The 26,751-nt window shown below is 39.6% G+C and overlaps 2 protein-coding genes across 5 annotated transcripts; one reads left to right on the top strand and one right to left on the bottom strand.

Moving 5' to 3' along the window:
* Positions 1-8,793: 8,793 nt before the first annotated feature.
* Positions 8,794-14,547, top strand: DDX39B_1 (Spliceosome RNA helicase ddx39b). Of its 4 annotated transcripts, XM_051210022.1 has the most exons (6): positions 8,794-9,293; positions 9,326-9,509; positions 9,543-9,661; positions 10,037-10,168; positions 10,285-10,539; positions 10,579-14,547. In XM_051210022.1, exons 1-6 carry the CDS (start codon positions 8,865-8,867, stop codon positions 10,738-10,740), a joined length of 1,281 nt encoding a protein of 426 aa, XP_051073136.1. In that variant the 5' UTR covers positions 8,794-8,864; the 3' UTR covers positions 10,741-14,547. The 4 variants fall into 4 exon arrangements, with proteins under 4 accessions (XP_051073136.1, XP_051073137.1, XP_051073138.1 ...); XM_051210024.1 differs by having other exon boundaries at positions 8,794-9,509; positions 10,579-10,805; XM_051210023.1 differs by having other exon boundaries at positions 9,543-10,168; positions 10,579-10,740.
* Positions 14,548-19,081: 4,534 nt separating this feature from the next.
* Positions 19,082-20,359, bottom strand: MS3_00002414 (uncharacterized protein; the record flags this gene model as incomplete). Its single annotated transcript, XM_035731524.2, has 1 exon — positions 19,082-20,359. The coding sequence occupies exon 1, from the start codon at positions 19,610-19,612 to the stop codon at positions 19,082-19,084; it is 531 nt and encodes a 176-aa protein (XP_035586037.2). The 5' UTR covers positions 19,613-20,359.
* Positions 20,360-26,751: the final 6,392 nt, after the last annotated feature.

Raw genomic sequence — 26,751 nt, 5'->3', positions numbered from 1 at the left:
TTTTGGAACACGCCTCAACCTCTGGCCAAATCTACCAAAGAAGCCAATGCGGTGAGTCTATAGTTTATCTATCCACGTCTGTCGTATATTTTCATATTATCTTTTAATATTTAATATACACGACATGACGGATAACGATAAGAATAGTATTAATATAATAGACTCACATGTATGTGTACCGAATCCTTGTCACTTATTATTCGCGTGACAATGAATTCCACGCTTTATTCGGGAAATTTTCCCCTAATAACTGTTCTCCTCGCTGACCCGGCTGCTTGGTACGGAATGCATACGCACACGCATTACCGTTTACCACCCAGCACCAAATGGTTAAGTTGAACGGTTTCACTACCAACTTAAAAGTGCTCTACGAGCACACGAGAACGGCAACTGGTACGAAACCTTATCGCTCGTCCTCTTAGGTATTCGAACGAGCTTGAAGGCAGATATACAATGTTCCGCCGCTGAACTGGTATACGGCACGACATTGCGTCTGCCCGGAGAATTCTTCGCACCATGGAGCAGACCTAATTTCGGTAAATCAGACTACGTCCATCGACTGTCTGCATTTATGCGAACGCTGTCTCCGGTGTCAACTCGAATACAACACCGACAGGTCGCTCTCCCTCGAGAGTTATCTACCTGTTCACATGTTTTCATACGAGTAGATTCGGTACGCAAACCTCGGCAACAACCTTACGAAGGCCCTTTTCACGTGATCGCTCGTCACGAAAAGACCTTCAAGGTTGATCGATATGGACGCGTCGAGATTGTCAGCATTGATCGTCTCAAACCAGCACACGTCGATGACAGTGCCCTATCTGACAACCTGAGATTCAATGCTAGACCTATCAAACCTAGCGGGATCCTTAATTCTTCTTCAGGTCCCACGCTAGAGACATCTGAGACCTCATTCTCACGTCCCGGTCAACAGCACGCGTCATCTGCACCGTCTACGGACGAGACGACAGTCTCACGTCCAGATCAGCAGACCACGCCGCCTCTGACCTCGGATGAGATCGCAGGCTCACGAGATACGAACGAGACTACCGTCTCACGTTCCGGTCGCCGAGTACGGTTGCCCGTACGTTTCCGCGACTAGCCGCACAGTTAACAACCGATACGGTGTAGGACTACTCCTATGCTACATGCATGCTACACTCTTCTCTTTTTTGATTTTCTTTTTGTTTCCTGAGCCCACGCCTTCGACCATCTCCGTTTGGTTCCGTCGACTTCAGTCAACTTTGGCGAAAGCTGGACTGGCCACCCATGCTCTTGTCAACGCACTCAGTCGATATTTTGGTTTTGAATGTTTGGCATACGCTTGATCTCGAACTTGGTCGTGGTGGTCGCTTCTGGTCTTTTGGCTCAACGTGGTTTCGTCCTACGTCTGCAACGTTTCTGGTCCGCATTCCCTACGAACCCAATCTTCAGATTCTGGATACAAACCACTCTCGTGTAGCATGCCAACTCAAGCAACAAATACAGCACATCGCTCCTGGTACCGTTCTCCGAAAACGACTTTCGTTGGCAACTCGACGATCAATGATCGCTTTCCTGTTCGGCCAATTCTTCCGTCCTACAATCGCTCGTCAGCCGATCAGTCCCACGATTTAAACCGCTATTTATCGAAAGTGTAAACCCTTTCTAGCGGGGGGCTCCTGTAGTGACTCACATTTATCACGAGAACACGACTGGTTTAATAAAAACAATTATTATTATGACCAACTGTACCAGTGCTTGTTTTAATGTGCTTTTGTTTGACTGTGCTAATGACAGCCATATTGTGCTTCCATTCTTATTCTTACACTTTGATTGTAACTTCGCGCGAATTCGGTTACGTTCTGTAACCAAGCTTCTATCCTGGCATGATCTCGGTATCCTTTCGATGCCACGAGATCGCCAGCGAATATATCTCGATTTGGTGCATTAATTGTCTTCTGATATTTGGCTTCTCGGGGATTTTATGGATTCATTTGGTTACGTTCAACCTTCGCCTTCTGATTTATTTGGCACGTGTTTCTTGGTAGCAGTGTTCATTGGTAATCCCAACTCGACACCACGCTACAATTCTTCATTTACGTGATTTAAATACTTGTTAAGGTTCGATAAATGTTCTGATGTTCTGAAATCATAATGCATGTAATATAGGAACTCGTCCATATGTCTCCATAATAGTCGTCCTCTGGAGCCGTGGTACGGTCTTAAAAATTATTTCAATCTCGACCGCATGGCTTCAATGTTGTTAGTATGAACGCCAGTATTAGGGTCGACAAAATGACGTTGATGCACTACGACATGATGGACATAGCCAAGTCTATGAAGGCATCTACAAGCTCTCTAATCATCCGTATATACCGTAGTGCCTGGCTGCACGCAATCCTATATAATTGGTATTATTGTGCTTGCTTGCCAGTTTCTGACCCTCTGAAAATGCCCCTTTTTTGTCGATCGATCCTAAATTCCAAGTACCTGTCAAGTATATTTGCGGAAGTGCTACTTACCCAATGTTCCTTGATACTACGTCTCCTGTTGTATCTTCACTTTCTCACTACTGTTTCATCTATCTCCACAATACTTCCTACTCCTCCGAATGACTGGTGTAGACGTGTCATTTTAAGTGCACATATGTCACGACAGTACTCATACCACTGGACTGCTGAAGTTTCAGTAACACCTGCAAACGCCGCAGCCAGTTTTACTAGTGTCTTTATTATCCAATTCGCAACTATTATCATGATTTGCTTCAGTTCCAGTCGCGATCGAGCATAGGAATTCCCTGTTCGAGCAGAATTTTTTCTCCAACATAAAGAACAATGAAATGCAATTTCATCACGGTAGTCTGCACACTGTACTGCAGTCATTTGATAACCGCAGTCACAGGTACAGGAACTTCTTAGTAGACTCATCTCTTGTAGCCGCTCGATAATCACCTCTTCTCCTAAATCCGCTGTGAACCGACCGTATGTGGGCATCAGGTGTTGAACTTGGCCCCGTGGCCTTGAAATTCCTCGAACGCTTCTGATTGGCTCGTCTATAAATTGGAGTCTCGCCAATGGTACTTACAGAAATAGTGTTTTCCAACAGGTTGTGAAACACAGAAGATTGTGTGAGGTATGACATATATCCAAAAATAAGCTTAAATGAGCTTAACATCACAAAAGGAGGGGGAGTGAAGTTACTGACCAGCAAGCATTGATGGTGAGGGCGATTACTACATTCTCTCGTCTGGAGCCTCTGACTTCATTTCACTCTAACAAGAGATAATGTGAATTTAATCTGATTTATTATACCTCTGTCTGTTCCACTACAAAATGGCAAACAAAGTTTGGCGTTCATATCCGAGTGCCTTGCTGCTCTTCTGTCTCACTTTTTTCTTTCCTCAGAATCTTGCTCTGAGGGTACAGATATAGAACTTCTGACGTCTGGAACAAACTTGACGTACGCGTCTCCTCAAGTTCATAGTTTACAACAAGCGCTCTACGAGTCTACTTTATAACAACTATTAACTTAATAAGTTGTGTTGCATAAATACTTAGCACGATCAGAATTCTAACACAATTATATCAGGATTGGAACTGATGTGCAGCGTGAATGCGATGTCGCTTTGGAAAGTATTTTGAAGACTGTACTCAATCTACTACTAAAGCATTAACCTCATCGTTATCGCTGAAAGACATCTCCACGAATGAACTGATATTCACTTTTATCTATTCTATTTATTTGACGACCCTACTTGGGAAGCATGCTGTGAGCCAACAAATGTTGTAATTTATGGATCACGCCTGTAAAAAATGGCGTGTACCTGCTTATGCAGAAATACATTATTATCATTGTTACCACACTGCACCAAAGTTCAAAGATTAACCGTCACATAGAAAAACTTCGTGCGAGACTATAATTTATGGACGAGTTAATCGGAAGCGAATGGGCGAGTTCAAGGTCAAAGAGCCTATTTGAACGCAAAGCGATACCGTTACAGTGGATTTCAAGGAGGGTGTTGTAGTTCGACGGCTACAGTAGGTAGGATTACTGAGTTTTTTATTTGTGATTGAGACAATCAAATGACCGCTAGACATTGTGCAGACTATCGTAACGATGTTGTACTTCTATACGATATATGTTGGAGGAAAACGTTTGCCAGAACGGGAACATTTCTCGCTCAATCAATATTGACACTGGGGCAGATTATGGTAACTGTCTCAAACTGGATAATAAATGCACCGGTAACGCTGGCTGCTACCTTTGCTGATTTCAGTGAAGCTTCGGCAGTTTAACAGTATGAGTACTATCAAGGTACATGAGCAATGAAAATGACAAGCTTGCGTCAGTCGTTTGGAGGACTCGGGAGGATCGCATAAATCAACAAAACGTCATATCATCTCTCACAAGCGATATCTTTTAGACCCTACCATGGGAGTACACAGTAATAATATAGAAGCAGTGTGACCATATAATGGCTTCAGAGGTCGAATCTTACGGAATCACATGGATGAGTTCCTGTTTCCTATGCATTACGAGTTCCAAACTACAGTCTCTTTCTAACCTCGAAATGTTTTTAAACCATGTTAAAGAAAAGCATCCACTCTAATGTTCTGGTTCTGAATAGTTTGTTCTACTCCAGACCGACTGTTTTCTGGTTGACTAAAGTTTCTCAAGGTCCCTTACTATTCGTTCAAAGGCCGTCTATAAATTACAGTTTTGCCAATATCCTCTATTTTTTCATTACGATATTTACTTCCCATATATTAATAAATACATTATTCATCACTAGCACTAATCAAAAAAGTAACTATTCCACTAACCATTTTACAAATAAGCCACAGCACTTGGAAATCCATGTAAGTTACTGTTAAACCTATACTTTTTTATATCCTCTCCAGACAGCGAAGTCAGTGCGAAGGTCTCACCATTTGGTTATAACGTAAATCACATTAAGTGTGGAGAGAGTTAAGTTCAGGTTGGCCTTTGCCAACGACACAAATATTTTATCATTCAGTAGGAAAAAGTAGTAATAAAAAAATCAAAATGTTTCTGTTCTGACAGCAAATTAACTGCTCAGCCTTAGTCGCCCACATCCGGCTGCCACATGGATATACAAACTAACATGAAGCTGCATACCGTGATGCAAAACAGCTGCCCATATCAATTCCACTTTGATTACCCACTCAACGTTGTTTTCATTCATAAGTAATTCTACTTATTCTTTCGTGGGCTGGTGAGCTCATTTTGGTGGAAAGTGTGGAGTAAGGAAGCCGTCCACACCTTCATCGAGTCACGTTTCTCTAACATCTTCGAAAAAACTTTGGTCTCGTTCTCCACCTGGAATTCTTCAAGCAAATAGCATTGGCATCAAGCACTTCAGAAGACACCTCTTGACCTTCATGGTCCTCATAACCGAACTGTTATGTGATGCAAAGTGAAATTGAAAGTGGTGAGATATAACAAGTGTTTCCAGTATCTGTACAACAACCAGTAGATAGATCCCATTTTTGTGCTTGGCTAATTTACCTTATCCTTCAGGCTACTAACATATCTTTCTTGAGAGATTTGAGCACGATGAGCAATGTCTTCAAGACAACACACACAACATAGCTCACAGCTTTTTAGTTCATCTTAGCAAACCGTAGCCTGGGACAGCGCAATCACGTTTTGGTATGACAGCTAGGATCTAGGGGATGCTGATGGGGAAATTTCCCAGCTAATTCTCGATAGAAGCTTGGAAGAGCTTGGCATTTTTTACCGTATTGGTAGTTCACTTTTTTTAAAAACTCCTGGTTCTACAATTAGTTTAAAGAACTGGGCCTCATTTTATTTGGCCTCTACTGTGTTTTTGATGAGGTTAACCCTAAAAATGAGCGTATCCTGAAATGAAGATGTCAAAATGTCTTAGTAGATAAGAATAAACCATACTTCCATCGTCTGACCGTGGACATTCGGGGTAAGCTTCCTGTTGACAAATTTAATCAGACGTCTTGTAGTGCCAGACAAACATGACGAGCATTATGGAAGGTCATGAAAGACAGTATATTATTGGGTGAATACCTTTTGTGCTAGCAGGCAGGAACATAGGCACGAGGCAGCCTTATTCACTACCCCATTTTTCTGCCCCTGAAATAAAGAGAACATGTTTGGTATAATCAGTTTGCAATAAGTAGTTTGAGATGCACATGGTACCGCTAAATCTATCATACAAGAGTCAATTTCATTCCTTCCTCTATCCAATTCACACATACTTTTGTAAACTTTTGGAGTGTGAATACAACCAGTTAACGGTTTTCACTTGAAACTGACCTTTGCCTATGGCTTATTTGTTTAATTGAACCTACGTGAGTGATCATGGAATCTACGTACACGATGCTTCCCGAATTACCTTCTGTAATGGTGAGACTATAATTCATGAACGACGTTTGAGCAACGCTAAATTGACCTAGAGAGTCTTCACCTAATAACTAGGACCAAAAGGTCATAAATTAATGTGAGGAATAAGAATTATGATTTACTATTGATGGTTAGGGTTAGGAATTATATTTAGGGGTTCATCACGAACTGACACAAGCTATAATGCCAAAACTGTATTTAGCCAAATAAATGGGTGAATTTCGCGCCGAAATCCGAGACCTGTCATCTTATACCTGACTGGTTCGTTCATAAATTATATTCCCGCCTCTGTAACATTAAAGCTTTGTGTTCTCCGTAGTCCACCAGGCAAATGACTGTTTGCAACCTGACACTTTGTTTAATCGTGTCGCCTCGAGATCCGTCTGCAGTCCCGAGATGTTCAAATAATATCAAAAATCTATGAGCAAAGAATACCAATGAAGCGGAAGCCGCCATTTGCAATGAGGAGGTTACCGTCGTTATCTGTGGTCTAGAATCCCAGTCCTTTAGGACCACCTGAGCCACTTTGAGTTAGAATGCATTTAAGCCTCAAGGATTTCTTTTTTTAGTAGCACTGGGCCCTTTAGGTAACATGAACTGCTTCACAGAGAGTAAGGTTTCCTGATTTCCATCGTCGTCAGCTCTCTATGATTGGTAATGACTCTGTCATTCAGGGATATTGATGTTGTGATCCTATGTTTGCTGCTTCTTAGACTCGTGTTTTTACCTAAGTTGGTTATGTCAAGTTGTCCTATCCGTGCATTTCCAGATGCTCAAGCACAGACCTGAAAGTTGACATTAGATAACAAAAAAGAGAACTAAATGAATAAAGGCTATAGTAATAAAGCCATGTGGAGGCTCAAACAATTTACGTTACCATTAGTTTTCCGGAATCAACAAATATTTTTACCGTTTCGTCCTTCAACTTTCTATTGACAAAGGCCTGTTTTCCCGTACAGATCTTTAAACACCGCCTTTTGTTCTAATGGTTTATCTGAGTCCCCTTATTGATTAGTTTACGTTCTGCTTGTTAATGCATAAACCTTAACCTCTACCATAGGGAGAAATCTGATTTTATCACCCGCATTTAGTCGCTCGTTCTGTTGCTTGTTTTACTTGTTTCAGAGCCACGAATGTAACACACAGAGAAAAAATTTGAGACGGACGGGTGGCCACCAAGGTTACAGTTTGTACTATGTGCCACTTTTTAAACAGATTATCACGACTGTGGACTTATGATACATCACCAACATAAGAACCTATTTCTTGACTTGTTGGTTTATCTGCATGAATATTCTATCAACATTTTTCACTGTCCTTATACATTTAATAACCTTGCCTAGGTAATATCTTATCTGTAGACCCATATTCTAAATTATTGATCATGCTGTAATGAAAGAAGCACAAGTGGGGACGACTAAATGTACAGTTATTTGGTAAAATGTGCAAAACATGCGTTCAATCCTCGCCTTTACGTCTGCATCGGATCTTTCTTGTTCATCGATGATGCTGTCCAGGTATAGGAAAGTTTCCACCTGCTCAAAATTTTCCCCACCAAGTTTGGCTGAGTTGGTACTCCTTGCATTGTATTTGAGGATCATGCTTTTTTCCTTATGTTTGTTGAGGCCTACTGATGCAGAGAGCACTTCTCTCAATATCCCTAAAAATTATGGAGCCCCTAATATGCGATAGTCTGCGTGACTACTTACTATCCATAAACTTCATTTCACCGAAACAACACAGTTTCAAGGAGGGTCACTTTCAATACACTTTGACTTCCAAAATACATTCGATAAGGTGCCTCAACTTACTGAATATTTACCCACTAGAGGATAGGCGTTCTAGAGTTGGCCTTCTAACGACCTAGAGCACCCTCAACTCCTTTAGGCATAACTTTAGACACCTACATAAGCTCATTCCCAACAGAAACTTAGGGGTAACACCTAGAAACTGGAGAAAAAACATAGAACGGACTGTTGAGACACGTTTTTCTCCTTGCAACAAGTAATACATCAGGATTCACCTCCGACTGAGACTGTCTAAGAGACTTCCATGAGGTCCTTTTAAGAGAAAACGTAACATTCTTACTGACTTGGGACAGCATCTCCCTAGAACTTACTAATATTTCCATTTTTGTCGTTAAATATGCCTAGGCTCCTACCTAAAGAAATCAATGATCTCCTGCGAATAGGTACGGAAGTCCATTAAGCGAAAGCTTTTATTCCATCCAGAACGGTTCGAACCTTTTTGAGGGATATTACCCCTGGTGTAACACTTAACCACACTTCCCATCCTAAAATTTAGAAAATTTTTCAGAATTATACCTCATTGCAACACAGAGTTCTCTCTTACAACACAGATACACAGAAAAGTTTGAAGTTACTGTATTGTACAATGTTCATTGCATTGTGTCTGTTGTTTAGGTGGTTGTACTTTCGCCATCTTTGTCCTACTCGTTTGACTCATTCTCACACAGTAGTCCTATGGCTGACGAAGCTGAGCTTTTGGATTACGAAGATGAAGAGCAAGAAACAGTTCAAGAGGCAAGACCTAATGGAGAAGCTACAGCAAAGAAAGGTGTCAAAGGGGCATACGTCACCATACACAGTTCGGGATTCCGTGATTTCATTCTCAAGCCGGAATTATTAAGAGCCATCGTTGATTGTGGCTTCGAACATCCATCTGAAGTTCAACATGAATGTATACCTCAAGCCATTTTAAGTATGGATGTACTGTGCCAAGCAAAGTCTGGGATGGGCAAGACTGCCGTATTCGTCATAGCTACACTACAACAGCTCGATCCCGAAGGAGAAGCCAATACAACTGTTCTAGTCCTCTGTCACACAAGAGAACTTGCTTTCCAAATAAGTAAAGAATACGAACGATTCTCTAAATACATGCCAAAGATAAAGGTAAGAAGTGAGTACTATATTTTACCTTGAAGGTGGGTGTGTTCTTTGGTGGGATGCCAATACGTAAGGATATTGAAACACTAACAAAATCTCCCGTTCACATCGTTGTGGGGACTCCTGGTCGTATTCTGGATCTAGTGAGGAGTAAAACATTAAAGCTACAACATGTCAAACACTTCATCATTGATGAATGTGATAAAATGCTGGATACGCTCGGTAAGATTATGATACTCAACTTACTTTTATTAGATATGCGGCGTGATGTTCAAGAAATATTCCGCATGACTCCACATCAAAAACAAGTCATGATGTTTAGCGCAACCATGAGCAAAGAAATACGCCCTGTTTGCAGAAACTTCATGCAAGACGTACGTTGTTGCAATGTCTGGCGGAGTTGTCTTATTTCCATTCCCATTCCCACCTGAGCTGGTTTTGCGTTCGCCAAGATGACTTAGATCATCCGTGCCAAGTACAATTTTGATGTGTTTAGTCCTTACTAACTGAGCGTATCAGCTAGCATTTGCTCTGGAACGTTCGACGACTCAGCGTTCGACCGTGGAGCATGGCAGATGGTCGCTTGGATGTGATTCACATTTGCTTGCCAAACGCATTCGTATGGGCCAGGTGGAGAATCAAAAAGCAGGCAGTTTGACTATTTCTTAATGATTAATGTTTTGTCCATGTATAACGCCAGTGGTTTCTCATTAGCGCCTACTCGGCACTTACCACGTTTTTGTTTTTAGCCGTTGGAAATATTTATCGAGAATGACTCGAAGTTGACTTTGCATGGTCTACGGCAGCATTATGTTAAAGTCAAGGAAAATGAGAAAAACAGAAAGCTTTTTGAGCTTCTTGATGAACTGCAGTTCAACCAGGTAAGCTTTGGAAATGATGTTTGCCATGCTAATACTGATGTGGGCTAGTGCCTGATCACATGCGTTTAAGCGCTTTTTTTCTGAAATACCCTTTAAAGCTGTTCATATCGCTTTAGGTTATAATCTTCGTCAAATCCGTTCAACGATGTATGGCTTTGGCTCAGTTACTGGTCGACCAGAACTTCCCCGCGATTGCAATGCACCGTAATATGGCTCAGGAAGAACGTTTGGAACGTTATCAAGCATTTAAGAACTTTCAGAAACGTTTACTAGTGGCTACCAATCTCTTCGGTCGAGGTATGGACATTGAACGTGTCAATATCGTCTTCAACTATGATATGCCAGAAGATTCCGACACCTACCTTCACAGAGTACGTTAGCAGTTCGAAAGTAAAGTAATTCTGATTTAGGTTGCTCGAGCTGGTCGTTTCGGAACTAAAGGATTAGCCATAACCTTCATATCAGATGAAGTCGACGCGAAGGTACTCAACGAAGTACAAAATCGTTTTGAAGTTAATATCAGCGAGCTTCCTGACGTTATGGAAATATCCAGCTACATGGAAGACCGATAATTTGTATTTACCTGTACATTGTTTCTACTTTGTCTATATTTCAAATGCAAGTATTTATCAACCTATGGTCTTTCCATCAGGAATTCTCTTCTTAAATCTTAAGCTAGTTTTGGTTCGAAGTGCCAAAGTAGGAACTAAATTAGAAATCCAAACGATTGCAAGTTTTGAGCCCCACCCGAGTAAACTACATACGGTAAAGCAATAGTAGCTTATGAATACATCCACGAGTATTCCGATATGCTTGACTACATGGTTCCATTTGTTTATCGAGTATACAAGAGGCTTGTTACTTTAAATCATCGTCAGTGAGGCATCGCACACCCATCAGGTTGGCCTTGCTCTTGTCGCTCCAAGGATGGTGCTATCCGGCTCTGCTGTGCTTGTTGCCGGTCATCGACTGGGTCCTAGGGATCTGACGAACACAAGTCACTCTTTAGGTTTAACAGTATCCTGCCATCCACGGTGGCTGTGTGCAGTTATATGAATTCGGTCGGCGTTGGTCTTTAAACTTTTCTTGACACTCAGGATTTGCTGCATGCAGTACGTTTTGGTTATGGTGGGAGACCCGTGGCCTATTCACTTTGGGCGGAACGTTAACACGATTGGCTGGTCATATCTTGATGTTATCCCTTGTATGTAGATGTTGGGTTCGGTTGATTGAACTGATTCCCATTGTTAGTAGGCTGCAAATGTTTCCTGTGAGGCATTTACGGCACTAGTCCTACGGGTCTCGCGCCAGACTAGCAGGTGCCAATTGGTGGGTAGGGTCCGATCTGTTAGGGCTTCAAGCAGTGACCTGAAGTAGCTGTAGGACTAACACCGATAGGTTTGTAGTGGTAACGTGGGCGAACATGTCTCTTAACATCCGTTTCATTGGTTATCTAGACTTTGCTCATGTTACTTCGAATGGTGAGAATCCATCTTAATTCAGTCTCCCTGTGTTTCTGGGAGGATTATGTCAACCGACGGTGATTTTTCCTATATAAGGTGCCGTCGGTTCGTCGCACTCCTATTAACCTTACTAGTTGCATGAGTGGTGTTTTGTGTGGAACCAAGTAACTGCAGTCGTGCGCATACAAAAGGACGTCAAGAGTAGTGTTCTTACCACCACTGAGGAAAACTGTAGAAAGGTTTATAACCAAGAATATTTCCAGTTGTCTCGTACAACGAATGCATCGTGTAGTTTTAAGGGGTGTTATTATCCGTAAGATTATTGCGTGGGTCGTTACGTATTAGTCGAATATTGGTAGGATTAGTACTGCCTCTCCTGTGTTACACGTACTTCAAGAGGTTCGAAACACGAACCGTAGGGTATATTTCAGTTCAAATTACATTTCCTGATCCTCAATCCGATCCTATAGACACCAAATGGTTACATTTATCTCATCAGCTTCGTTTACCTGGTACAAATAATGCAGCAGATGGTCCGTCGTGTTTTTTGATCAACGTTGCGTGGTCATCAATACTAATAAGCTTACGTTTAAGGGTTTGGTCGTAGGAATTTACTTCCAGATGTAATCGCCCTCATCAATGAGTTTAGGTATCTGCCAATCTCAAAACAATTTAGTTTTTATTTTCAAGTTTCATTGGAATTGTAAAAATCTAGTTATTACTGTAAGGGTTCGGGGAGATTACGGGATCTCATAACTGGCATCATAAATTGATCTAATCTAGTAAAGCAGTGAAAGTCAAAACAGCGAGTAGCTGTTTCGTCGTCAAGGTTCTAGGTCCAATCAGCTTTTGGGTCGTGGATGTTTGGCGCTGCGAAGTATTGTAGTAGAACGAAACGGATGTTCGGTGGTTATTTAGTCAGTAAGTTCACGATTTAAATTACAAAGTTAGCTATTTTATGTCTGAGACTTCTTAAGAAATATATCTAGATAGGAATGTTCTGTCTACAGCTGAAATAATGCTCACAGTTTTCCAGATTTGACTCTTATAACATGACAAGATCATACTAATTGTCTTCCTTTCTTTACCTTCATTTTTTGTGTGAGTTGATTTATTAAATAAACTTAATATAGTAACGATGGCTTATAAGATAATTAGGTTTCTTTCCGTGTACTCTGGTCTATAAAGTAAACAATGATGTAACAATAAGTCTGTTTACGTTAATCATATAGTCGTGGTAGCAGCCAATGGCTCCCACACTGGATGCTTGTATCCACACGTCTTGTAAGATGTCCAGCGTTTATTAGGTTCCCTAATTTCCTTTGAATAGGATTGTTATTATTTACAGTTCCACTGAGATTTTATGTTATGTTTGGTAAACTAATTCATTGTTCAGTCGTTGCTGTGCTTGTTAACTGGATACATTTTTGTGTTTATTTGTCCAGTGATTTTATAATTGTGTTTTTACCCAGCGACTTCCCTGTTTGTGTGCTTAGTCAATGTTTATTTTCATAAATAATACAACCAGTTATCATAGTTTCCAAGTGAGTGTACCACTAATAACTAACAGTCTAAACCCACAGCCTGTCAAAGCATCGAACCCAAAACATTCAGGTGTCAAGTTGGGCCCCATACCAGAACGAACCATCTATTTAGTATTATCTGGTTCTCAATGACATCCCAACTGAGATCAATCTGTGAAGAATACAATCTACAAATCAGACCAATTTTCGCAAGACCTTCGAGTGATATTTCTGATTGTTGTACATATATCCTACTCGTTTATATTTCCAGTTTTATGATTCATTGGCTTTTTGCTAAAATAAATTGAATTTTTTTGAAAGGTTAATTTCTAGTCAACTGAACAACATTCCGTTCTTCTCTATTCTGTATAAATCATTTTAAAAAAAATAAAAAGGTAAATCAACAATATTTACAGAATAAATGAATTCATTGTACTACAAGTGAGTTTTTATCAACTACAAAGATACTATTCCTCTATAGTTGATTCCAATATCAACATGGAGTGAGAAAATATGATTTCTCTATTAACTTCATGCATACTGATAGACTTGTATCTTGAGCCCACGCCTCCGAACATCCCCGTCTGGTACCGTCGACTTCAGTCAAGTTTGGCGAAAGCTGGACTGATCACCCACGCTCTTGTCAACGCACCCAGTCGATATTTTGGTTTCGAATGTTTGGCATACGCTTGGTCTCGAACTTGGTCGTTATGGTCGCTTCTGGTTCCTCGGCTCAACGTGGTTTCGTCCTACGTCTGCAGTGTTTCCGGTCCGCATCCCTACGAACGCAGTCTTCAGATTCTGGATACAAACAACTCTGATGTGGTATGCCAACCCGAGCAACAAATACAACACACCGCTTCTGGTACCGTTATCCGAAAAGGACCTTCGTTGGCAACTCGACGATCAATGATCGCTTTCCTGTTCGGCCAATTCTTCCGTCCTACAATCGCTCGTCAGCCAATCAGTCCCACGATTCAAACCGCTACTTATCGAAAGTGTAAACCCTTTCTAGCGGGGGGCTCCTGTAGTGACTTACTTTCACCACAAGAACACGATTGATTTAATGAAAACAATTATTATTATAACCAATTGTACCTGTGCTTGTTTTAATGTACTTCTGTTTAACTGTGCTAATGACATCCATATTACTACTCCATTACTCCTCATTACTTTTTTCCGCGGATTGTGACATCGTACGTTCGTACTCTTACCCGCTGATTTCACTTGTACTTCTTTTGGCACGATCTTGGTATTCGTTCGATACCACGAGATCGCCAACGAAATAAATCTGGTTACGTTCAATCTTCGCCTTCTGATTTGTTTGGCACTTGTTTCCTTGTAGTGGTGTTCATAGTCAATCTCTACTCGACTCCATGTTACAGACTTAACCATGTTTATTAATAAAATACTGAAGTGTTTTACGTAATTATACTTTATATATATATATATATATATATATATATATATATATATATCGAAATAATTGTTATAATGATCGAACAATATAAAATCCGAAGAAACAGAAATGTGCATTAAAGCAAATTGTGGGCGATTACTTATGAGAACTAAATTATTAACAACAACTTCCCGACATGAATAAGTGAATAACAATATGAAAATACTGGTCACTGAGCTAACTAATTCATACACAAAATGTTGAACTCTGAGTGAACTTTAATTAAAGTTATTATAGGTTAATTGTCAACTAACGAAATTAAAACTTGATAATTACAATCAATTCATGAGTATTGTGAATTCCCACATGTCTAGTCTAAACATAATATCATAGTATTGAATAAGTTCACTAAAAATAGATGATCTGTTCGAATTCTTATGATAATACACAAATAACCATAAGTATGACAACTCCTCATTAGACTGAATCAATAAGAATATATTTTTTTTATTTGTAAATAAAATAATAAAATTGGGTTGTGGTGTATGCTACTTATGTCGACGGAAATAAGTAGTACGTAACATCTGTCGGAAGTGGAAAACCTGGCAACAGAAGACTAAGAAGGTTGAGTTGAAGAGAATAGACTGGAAAATAGAAAGGAATTGTGAACTTGAAGAAATATACAGCATGTTGAGGGCACATGATGGAGATTTAGTGTACTGTTCTTATATTTCAGCAAGATATTCTGTAATTTTGTGTTGTTTGAATGAACTAATGATTCCTTTGTACTTGTTGAATGCTTGATTTCGAATTCCAAATACAGAACATTCGTTCGTGCTTATCTTGTACTTCTTGATCCAATTGCGTTATTTCTGGAATACTATAATTCAAATACTCCTAATTATCATAAATTTTTGGTTGACTGTTTCCATCTGAGTGCTTGTTCATTACAGGGTCTTTTTTTTTTACATAGGACACGACTTTTTATCAGTCCCTCAGATCGCCTGTTCTTGTGTCCACTTTATAAATAATAGCGTCAACTTTGACTTCATCGATTAACCATATATATGACTTCTGTTAAGTTGTTGGTCTTTGAGGCCCTAAAAACTGGATATAATTAGATTCTGACTCAGTGGTTGAATGAAATCATGTTTTGGTGGTAGTTTCGATGTTTATGGGTTCGAGTTCATGTTAGACCATGAGTAATCACTAGAAAATACGTACTGATTGTCCATAGCACTTTAACTGATAGAGATTTCCCCAGTTATCTACAAAATGTGCTCGAAGACAATTCAGTACGTTAAATGAACCATCATTTTGACTGGCCACATGACCAATTCGGCGTACATTCAGGCAAAAAATAGGCGATTCGGCGTGTATTTAGGCGAAAAGTAGGCAATTCAGCGACAATTGAGAGACGGAGAGACAAAAAGGGGGAAATCCGCATTATTTCGCCCGGACAGGCGAAAAAACAGACATTTTGGCGCGTTTCCTCTTTATTTTACTTTTGTTCGCCTTTATTTCCCCTTTATTGGTTGGTTGGGATTGTACAGGATACTGGGCACTAGAAGGTCAATATGCCGTAAATTGATTGGTGCGTCACCTCAGTAATTCCTCAGGTTTTGCATAAGAGGTCAAATCATGACAAAAATAAATTTGATTTGAGTTTAGACACTTTGTGTCTGATGACGTCCACCTGTCAAGTAACAGAAGCATTGCTATCATAAATGATGTCTGATATCAGACGTATCTTCGACGATTTTATGTCATCGCGACGACTTAGCAGTTGTTACATTCTAGAGACCTACTCTTAAATGATTCTAGACCGCCATGTTAAATGAAAATGTGCTGTAAACTACATACATTATAGACTAAGTGTTCCCTATCTTAACAACTTATGCACCCTAATAATAAGTCGCGCAAATTAACGCGAACACTGTTCTAGAAGACAGTGTTCGAATTTGCGTGTGATATTAAATAGACTGACATTGATAGACGTTAGAGGTTTACGTACAATGTTAATAGTAACTTATTATGAAGAATTACACGATATAAGTACGATAAAAACAACCTGCGTTCAGTTTCCTTTCTTACAGTCATGTCAACTTCCTTCATCATCCCAATTACAACAGTGTTCAGCTGTTGCTTCATTGACAGAAGAACAGGTGGTGACATTTCGGTGATGATACTATCTTAATTTCGTTACTAAAAACCCTAGACTATACCGTTTGCTGTACTAGGTGCACAGTGACCATAAATACACAATGCAATGGCTGAATTCAGTACAATCCCAATCTCCCAATTTGTAAAAATCCAGTTCGTGTTGAGAAAGCCGCAGTAGAAGACTATGGGGAAATGGCACAAAAACCCAGGTTTGGGTAAAATCCCCGAAGTTTTGGGGAATTTTTAGGTTTCCACTAATATTTCACCACAAGCCTCGAACACTTTGGGGAAAACTCAGAAAACTCCCGAAAATAAGGAGATTGGAAATACGATGAGGCTACAAAAATAATTATAGTCTCGTTGGGAATACTGCTACACTGCTGTGTAGCTATGGCGTTGCCTGCTTCATTTACATCAAATGAACTGCCAGTATTCATTATTAGTGGCTGTTTAGTAGTACTTCTTGAACTCAGCTTTTAAACTTCTCAACTTTCTGTAAAAAGTTCATTGAGATCTGACCATCAAGTTTGACGCTCCGTTGACTGGAGTTTAAGAGCACTAGAAGCTCAAACTCTCGTAAAACGATTAGTGCGTCATCTCGACAACTCATAAGGTTTTGCAGAAGCGGTCATATCAAGACAGATTTGATTTGAGTTCAGCCACACTGCCTGATAACGCCCATCTTTCAAGTAACGAATTCGATGCCATCGTAATGATGGATGATAGAGGACGAATCTTCGGTGATATATTATCGCGACAAATTACCACTTGGCAGAATTTTAAGACTTTTTTCTAAGTTCATAAGGTAATGGCAATTCTGTGGTTGATAATTATTGTTACAGTTTACGCTCACTAAGTATGTCATATCAGTATGTAAAAAGAACATTGATGACTCAAATGTAAAGTATTTTTCGCCAGATATGTTGATACATATGGATGTAAACACTGCACCAGAACCAGACGCTTGTCTTCAGTATGTAGATGATGACAATGATCAACATTCTTCTGAAGAGCACAAACATAACTAATCACCACAACTTAGACAAAGAAGACGATGTAGGTCATCTATGTATGCTCAATTACGAATTAACGTATCCTTCAGGTCGGAATATTGCCACTGTCAATCTGGATTTGGGTTCGCTCAGTTAATCGTGAGCTAACCTTAGTTACTTACTCCTGTTACTCTCAACGAAGCACAGGCCGCCCACCAGCACTCTCCAACCCACTCTGTCCTGGGCCTTCCAATTCTATCCAATTTTTGTTTATTATTCTCATATCTGTCTCCATTTCTCGTTGTAATGTGTTCTTTGATCTTCCTCTCCTCCTTTGGCCTTGAGGATTCCATGTTAGGGCTTGCTTTGTGACGTAGTTGGGTGCTTTCCTCAATGTGTGTCCTATCCACTTCCAGCGATTCTTCCCGATTTCTTCATCCGCTGGGATCTGGTTTGTTCTCTCCCACAGTACGTTGTTGCTAATAGTGTCCGGCCAACGGATCCGAAGTATTTTGTGTAGACAACTGTTAATAAACACCTGTATTTTCTGGATGATGGCTTTCGTAGTCCGCCAAGTTTCCACGACATACAGTAGAACTGTCTTGACATTTGTGTTGAAAATTCTGACCTTGGTGTTGGTTGACAATTGTTTTTAGTTCCAAATGTTTTTCAGTTGTAAATATGCTGCTCTTGATTTTCCGATCCGCGCCTTCACATCTGCATCAGATCCACCCTGTTCGTCAATGATGCTGCCCAAATACGTAAAGGTTTTTACATCTTCCAAATCTTCTCCGTCAATTGTGATTGGATTGGTGCATTCTGTGTTGTATCGGAGAATCCTGCTTTTCCCTTTGTGTATATTGAGACCTAATGCTGCTGAGGTTGCTGCTATACTGGTTGTCTTCTCCTGCATTTGTTATTGCGTGTGTGATAGAAGGGCCAGATCATCTGCGAAGTCTAAATCGTCCAGCTGCATCCTGCTGTTCACTGTGTTCCATGCTTCCTCCAGATGTTGACGTCTTCATGATGCAGTCGATCACCAGGAGAAAGAGAAAGGGTGAGAGCAAGAAACTATGCCTGTCACCGGTCTTTACCTCGAACAAGTCTGTAGCCTCCGCTCTATGCATGGTTTTGCAGTTTAATCTATCATAAGAATTCCTTAAGATATTGACTATCTTCTCGGGCACGCCGTAATGTCGAAGAATCTCCCATAGTGTTGTGCTGTCTATGCTATCAAATGCTTTATTGTAGTCAATGAAGTTGATGTAGGGTGGTGAATTCTATTCAATTGATTGTTCCACAATGATCCGCAGTGCTGCGATTTAGTCTATACACGATCAATCCTTACGGAATCCAGCCTGTTGGTCTCGAGGTTAGACGTCTACGCAGTCCTTCATCCTGTTTAACAATACCCCGTTGAAGACTTTTCCCGGTATTGAGAGAAGAGTGATGCCCCTGTAGTTATCACAGTTGCTGAGATTGCCTTTCTTTGGTATTTTGACCAGAAGTCCTTCTTTCCAGTCTGTTGGTACTCGTTCCTCATCCCAAATCTCATTGAAGAGAATGTGGAGTATCCTTGCAGTTACCGATACGTCTGGTTTCAGTGCCTCTGCTGGAATGTTGTCTGGTCCTGCTGCTTTGCCACTCTTGATTTGTCCGATGGCCATGCTTATCTCTTCAATTGTTGGTGGGCCAACATTGATTGGGAGGTCCGTGGGTGCTGCTTCAATGTTGGGTGGGTTCAGTGGAGCTGGTCGATTCAAGAGCTCTTTGAAGTGTTCTACCCACCTGTTTTGTTGCTCTTCAATGTTGGTGATTACCTCGCCTTCCTTGCTTTTCACTGGTCGTTCTGGTTTGGGGCGATTTCCAGAGAGTTTCTTTGTTATGTCATACAGTTGTCTCATGTTTCCTTCTCTTGCAGCCTTTTCCGCCGTCGTTGCTAAATCTTCCACATATTTACGTTTGTCGGTTCTGATGCTCCTCTTCACTTGTTTGTTTATTTCCGTGTATTCAGCTTGTGCCTTGGCTTTTTCTGCTCTTGTTCGGCTGGTGTTGATCGCTGCTTTCTTGTTCCTCCTTTCTTGAATCTTGTCCAGTGTATCAACTTTGATCCATTCCTTGTGATGGTGCTTCTTGTGACCCAGGACCTCATGACATGTTGAAGTGATTGCCTATTTGATCCCCTTCCAGTTGTTCTCCACAGTAGTTCCTTCTCCATTGAGTAGATCATGAAAGGCCTGAAACTTATTGCTGAGGACTATCTTGAATTTGTTGAGTTTGCTAGTATCCTGAAGAAAGGCTGTATTGGACTTTTGTGATATTGTCCGCCCCGTTGTCCAGTGCTTCTTGAGTTTCAATTTCATCTTGGCGACCAGCAGGTGATGATCTGATGCTATATCAGCTCCTCCCTTTGTTCTCACGTCTTCCATCGTCCTCCTGAACTTTTCGTTAACGCAGATATTGTCGATTTGGTTTTGGGTAGTGTGATCCGCTAAAGTCCATGTGGTTTTGTGTATGCGTTTATGTGGGAATATGGTGCCGGCTATGGCCAGTTTATTGAAAACACATAGGTTTGCAAATCTCTCACCATTTTCGTTTCTTTCTCCCAGTCCATATCGTCCCATGATGTCTTCATATCCAGTGTTATCCATTCCAACCTTGACATTTAAGTCTCCCGTCAGAATGGTCAAGTCCTGTGTTGGGCATTTCTTGAAGATTGACTGCAGCGTGACATAGAGTTGGTCTTTAACGTCTTCATTGTATTCGTTGGTAGGCGCATAGCATCGGGTGACGTTCAACGTAATGTACTCTTTCTTTTTTTCGAAGGAGGCTTTGATGATCCTTGGTCCATGGGATTCCCGTCCTATGTGCTTGTTTGGATAGCATCAGTGAGCTAAACTTCACCTCTATTAAAACTATGCTAAATCATTCTTTCACAGAAAGGTACACCCATCTTGTCGTCGAGTAAACGATTATTTATAAAACCACTTCTGTTGAGTAGTACTCCAACTCGTAGCACACGACATCTGGTTTCTTGGATGTTCCACAAATAACTTACCTAGGAGGATATCGTCAAAACTTGATCACACTTGTACCCATGTTGTTAAACTCACATTCTAATTAATTGAATATAGATACCAAGAATATCAGCGAGATTTTACGGCGCGTTCGGCAAAAGCTGAATTAAAAGTATGAGATGAAAATGGGAACATGTTTTTTATTTGCTTCAGTCACAGGGAGCAAAAATTAATTGAGTGTTAACTGTACAAATTATTTTCCATAGTTCCGAATCCCCTACGTTCGCAAACGCTTAAAACATCTCGTAAAAACCAGACAACCTGACATATGAGCTTCGCTTTTCATAATGCATTGTATTCAGATTTACTCAGGAGTACGAGCATCTGAGAATCCACTTTCCACGAGCCTATGATTATATCAGAGATCAGTGGATTGCTTGGAAGTCAATGTGAGCTCAGCGTTACTAGCAACATGTACTGAGCCTGGGTAACCACACAAACAGTCGTGTGGGAAGTGCTCATAAACACTTAAAAAATGTCTAAGAAGAGGTGATTCTATTGTATTGACGTTCTGAAAAGTCAGGAGTAAGACAGACATTGATCTACGTTTGCGTCCATATGGCGCTTTAAAGGATTTTCAAGGTTTTTTTTAATGCTCGAGGTAAGAAATATAGTTAAATTTATCATCAATTTGTGGTTCCGAGGTCCCTCAAGACTTTTTAAACGTGCTCAGCAGTTACGTTTTGCAATCGTCATGTAGATTTTGCTGTTTTTGTTTGCGTATACACGAGTAAAACTGGGTGTTTTATATCACTTGGACTCATTATTTAAAAAACATCAAATAATGATTTTTACTTGCCTCCTTTCGTCAAAGGTTAGAGTCTCCATGTATTCCTCGCTTTTGGTGGTTTGCCATTATTAAAAAACAACCTGTAACGACCGAGCTGCCAATATTCGGTTTGATCTTGCCTGTAAACTGGCATGCCTCATGTAACAAACTGTTATTTGAGAATAAATTATTATTATTAAAATTCATTTGATTAGACCACAATACGTTCTTCCGTTTAACTAGTAAAGAGGACCAAATTCACAAGGTTTCTAAGAGTGCGTAAAGGGTAAATAAATGGTTAGTTACGCAATACAGTGGATATATATACGAGACTTCAGAAATGCATGTTTCCTTGTGCTATATAAAAACCGGTGTTCATGAGTCTAATGTTTGAGTGTGAATTCTCACAAATTACAATGATAAAGCAGCAAACTTGATTTGGTTATCTTTATGTAGCGGCAAGTAAATCCCCAAAACAAATAGTTCTGTGCGTCTTCGATATTTGGTGCTGACCCCATTAGCTTTAATAAAGAAGTCTAGCTGAAGGTGCTCATCCACACATCCGCACCAAATCACGAGTGTGCACTCCGTGCTACGCATCTCTTTCGACCGTTGGCCGGCTTAAACTGAACTCTTCTTGATATATTGATAGCCTCTCAAATATATCTTCGATCCTCTTCACTTCTGACTTCTGATTTGATTGGATTGGCGTACTTCGATTATAAAGGTGTTACGTGTAAAGGCGTTGTCGATTTCTGAGTACCCGTGGCATCTTTAATTATATCAAATAGACGCGACTTGTCTTTGATAGTCAATCTCACTTCATACTGAATTGCATTTCTTCCGAGAACTTGGTAGTTTTAACTCAAAAATCATACATTATCGCCTGTAAAAGATATATGTGTGGTCAGTGAAATTTCATTGTTCCCTAGCCAAATCATCCGGCAGTCGGGTCACCAAATATGAACAGTTCACTGATCCTCGTCAGGGTTAAAGAAAACCAACGCGCATCAGTTAATTGAACGTCATGGACTGATTCACAACGTGCGGTCTCACTTTTTCTCTTATACCTACTGTTACTAATATGTCGCTGTAATAGCGTCGTTTGTTCTGTACGGTCATCAAAACAACTGTAGTACCTGAATACGATGAAAGAGTAACCCATGTTAAATGCTGACCACGAGATGTGACCTAGACGTTTGCTGGTTGGCCGAGTAGGCCTCGATCATTTGATACAGATCATCTAGGTTTGTGATATACATATATGACAATTACTGCTCTAAAGCGAGTTAACATCTTCCCTATTATTCTATTTCTGGCCCAAATCGCAATAACAAAGATAGAAACATAATACCCTATGATGACATTGTTACTTGTTGTGCAATTTAGGTATCCTTGACAATAAAACTGCTTTTATGACGATATATACTTTATTTATGTTATTTCATATGAACTTAAATGATCAGCCTAATTTTAGTGTATGGATTGGTAGGAATCAACCCTTTCTTCGATGCGACTGTGGAAAAACCGTTCTAGTAGCACCTTAAAAATGGATTTTTAAGGACCTTTTCTGCCAAATACAAAACCCTTTAACGCGTGGTTTCGAGACCATAAGATAGCTTTGAAGGTTTTTTAAGAATTAATTTTGGCATTTGATTTGCACGAAGTAGAAGTAAGAGGGCAAAACAAGTGTCGCGATGCCAGTTTCGTTAATACCAACCGACCTACAGCAAAGGAACGTCCACTGAGTATCAATTCGTTCAAGGTTGTTGATGGAAGAAGACAACTACTCCATGCAGTTAAGTCATCTTTACTGTCTTTTGGTTCAGTCTACCAACAGTCAGCTATTTATTTTAGACCAATAATGTAAAACTTAGTGAGGGAAATGAGAGACGATATCAGACTACAGAGTGGCAAGCATGATGGGCTTCTGTCGGTTGATATTTTGTGGGCGGTTGGAGAAGTTAATGCGTGAGCTTGAAAAGTAGAACCTGCCTCTCGCAAGCTGTGAAAATTCTTCATAAAATTCAGAATGAGAAAATTGTCGGAGATAATTTGTAATGATTTTCGAAAGCCCACGAATGCTTGTTTAGTTTACGCTCTGACGCCTGAACTGGCTGTTACATATACCATACGTGGGACTAAAAGTAAAATGGACAAAAATACTTAGTGATTCTACTGCACAGTTCTCAGTAAGTCAAAATTACATTTGACATCATTTGCTGGGTGTTTTTTGTTCACGGTTCAAAAGTTCGACTTGCTCTGCAAACGAAATAACATAGGCAAGCCAGGCCTTTTTGGACGACGTATGTGACAAAATTATTAGGAGTTAATAGCTATCCAAAGAAAAGGTGTGTTTAATAAATTTTATGCGTATTCTTGAATACCTATATGTTTCTGTTCCTCTTTATGAACTGCTTATCTTTAAATTGCTGTATACCGTATATTTTCCTATCGGCTGGCTTCACAAGTACTTGTCAACCTAACTGTAAGTTTCTAATCCAGCAAACACTTTGACATTACCTTTCGTACATAATCTACATAACAAATGGCATTATAGTTCTAGGGCCCACATATAGGCTCTCATTTCAGCGTTTATCATGCCACGGTATAATAGTTTCGCCAAAGTTTTGTGAACAAAATAAAATAGGGGATTTTATTCCAGTAATCATCTCCGTAACTTGTGTTGCCGATAACTTTTCATAAATGGAACGAATGTGGTTGATAAATAGTCGACAAGTAACTAGTAAATGCATCATATAAATGTCACTGACCTCTACATGCTGTTCATAAAACCTCATCATATCCGTAAAATTATGGTCTACTTTGTTATTAGTACTGATCTAATAATAAACCTATTCCTAAAAGTGTAGATTTATCATGAAGTGACTACCTAATTCATAAGATCTTACGTGGAAGTCACATTATTGTCTACACTGGCTCGCTGTTACCAGTATATGATGGAGAACACATTTAGGCTAGAGATGGAACAATATTTTTGATATGAATAAAATAGACAAGTTGCACAATGATGACCACGCCTGCGAGGCTGAGCCATGCCATCCGATGAATTAAGTTGAATTCGTGTCCCCGCGTTCTCCATAGTTAACCTTCTCTTTGTATCAGTTGTTGAATATAAGTCATATCACTAGTTATATGCTTAGCTTCAAAAGTCGTGTGGTTCAGGTTCAGTTCCATCGTATGTCCACTAAGATAATTTTAATACAAGTGGAATTAAATTTGGCACGTTTTATCAGGTTTCATTTAGCCTTTTAGTCAAGTAATTTGTGAAATCCGAATTAGTTGTTTGTTTTCTCTTGAAAGTTGATGAATGAGTCGAAATCAAGCGAGTTAGATTAATGTTGGTGACCTATATCTATAACATCGTGAATTTAACCACTACGATGACCACAGCTTAATGATTATAATAATAGTTTACCAAAAGTTTTTGTTATTTACAATAAAAATGTGAGACTCTGACTTTAATTGTCGTCATTAAGCCGTTTGGTACTTCCTGCCTATTTATCTTAATTGGACGATTAGTGTGGAGGTGTAATTCTTGGAACTGTCACAAGATGAATTATTGTTCATATTTAATTGCATTATTGGGTGCCTAAAATGTTTCATTTTCATATTTTATCCCTCAACTTTCGTTTGATTACTTATTTACAATTCCGTTTTCGCATCAAATGTAGCAGTTTCGGATAACCATCATGATTTTCCAAATGTGTTACTCTTCAGTCCGGGATTTCGAGTTTATTATTATATGAGTTTTGAGTCATGGTTGAGTGTAGTATAGTGGAGAACTGATTAGTTTTCTACCTTAGTCTTTCAATTTATGGCGTAGTTGAAAAAAGCTCGTGTACTAATAAATGTTAAGATCCTGGTTGTATTTCATTGACCACTGTGTTACTTGGTGATCAAAACATCATCGACACTATAGACAGTACTGGGAATATACTCATGTCAACTAAATTTATGGTAGTCAACGTTGCTTTCATTTTTTCGTTAATTTGTCTCATGAGTTTTGAGCGTCAAAACGAAATTCTGGTAGAGAATGCATAAAATTTATAGTTTCTGTTGCAGTTGATTTTTCACCCGCTAACTTCAAAGGAGCCGGATTAAAAACGTCGTCAACATTCTGGAGTGGAGTTGCTGTTTGCAAAATTTTTGAATAAGTCACGATTTTTTCGCAATAAAACGTCATTGAACAATTTTAGTAGAAGCTTTAAGACCATTGTTTTTCAAGTCATACTTTGAATCAGGTTTGCAAAGTGAAATTAATGTAGTCATTAGTATTAAAATGAAGTTTCTTGCATTTTGGTAAGTCTCAATATCTTATAGAAACGTTTTTAGTCTTTGGCTCTGTTTTAAATAGAAGCCTTCTTACGCGACATGTCTATCCAAATGTACTTTTATTCAAGATGTCTCTCCTGTAAAGCGTTTTGGCTTCGTTTTACTATGGTAAGTTGACCTAATAATAGTGCTGAGGATTATAATGAGGCATGTAAATTTGGCGGGCCGGGGTGTTGATATTCTTTCCTCTGATTATGCTTAAACTTATCGACAGAATCTCAACATAATTAGGAGCTGTAGTGTTACTTATTTCACAATAAAAGAGAAGGTAATGCGTACTCTTATAATACGTTCGAGTATGGGCTGATTAAGTCTATCCAAACAATGAATGTATAAATGCATACGTGACGAGTAGTCTCGATTTACATAAGAAGTCTCCTTCTAGTAACACTTGATATCATATGTAATTATGGTGATGGGGTTACCAAATGCTCATGTACGAAGTATCTCACAAGGATTCTCGATCGTCATAGCTTTTGGAAACGATTTGTGTGAAAGTAATCAAAAATCAAGTTTAGATAACTGTTAGGTATGCGGTAGTTTTATTACTTTTTTACTGGTTGTAAATAGATATCTTTCTAGAACCTCTTCCAAAGTTTTACAGCAAGGGCTTTCTGAATAATATACTGTTTATTGGCTGCTAGGTAGTGAAAGGGACATGCAAGTGACCGATGGCCACTACAGCAAACAAACAATATGTGGTATTGTGCATATTATTCTGAACCAATTTGATTTCTCTAACAAATTAGTGGGTCCAAGTCATCTGGAAATTTTAGACGATATATTCAGTGGCCAACTTTTTGCAAGAGATCTATGAAATCGCTGAATGGTGAGACTATGA

Source organism: Schistosoma haematobium, chromosome 1 (assembly GCF_000699445.3).
Source record: "Schistosoma haematobium chromosome 1, whole genome shotgun sequence".
NCBI classification, from domain to species: Eukaryota; Metazoa; Platyhelminthes; class Trematoda; order Strigeidida; family Schistosomatidae; genus Schistosoma; species Schistosoma haematobium.
The sequence above is the reverse complement of the archived record's forward strand: the minus strand, read 5'-3'. Positions and strand labels throughout refer to the sequence as shown.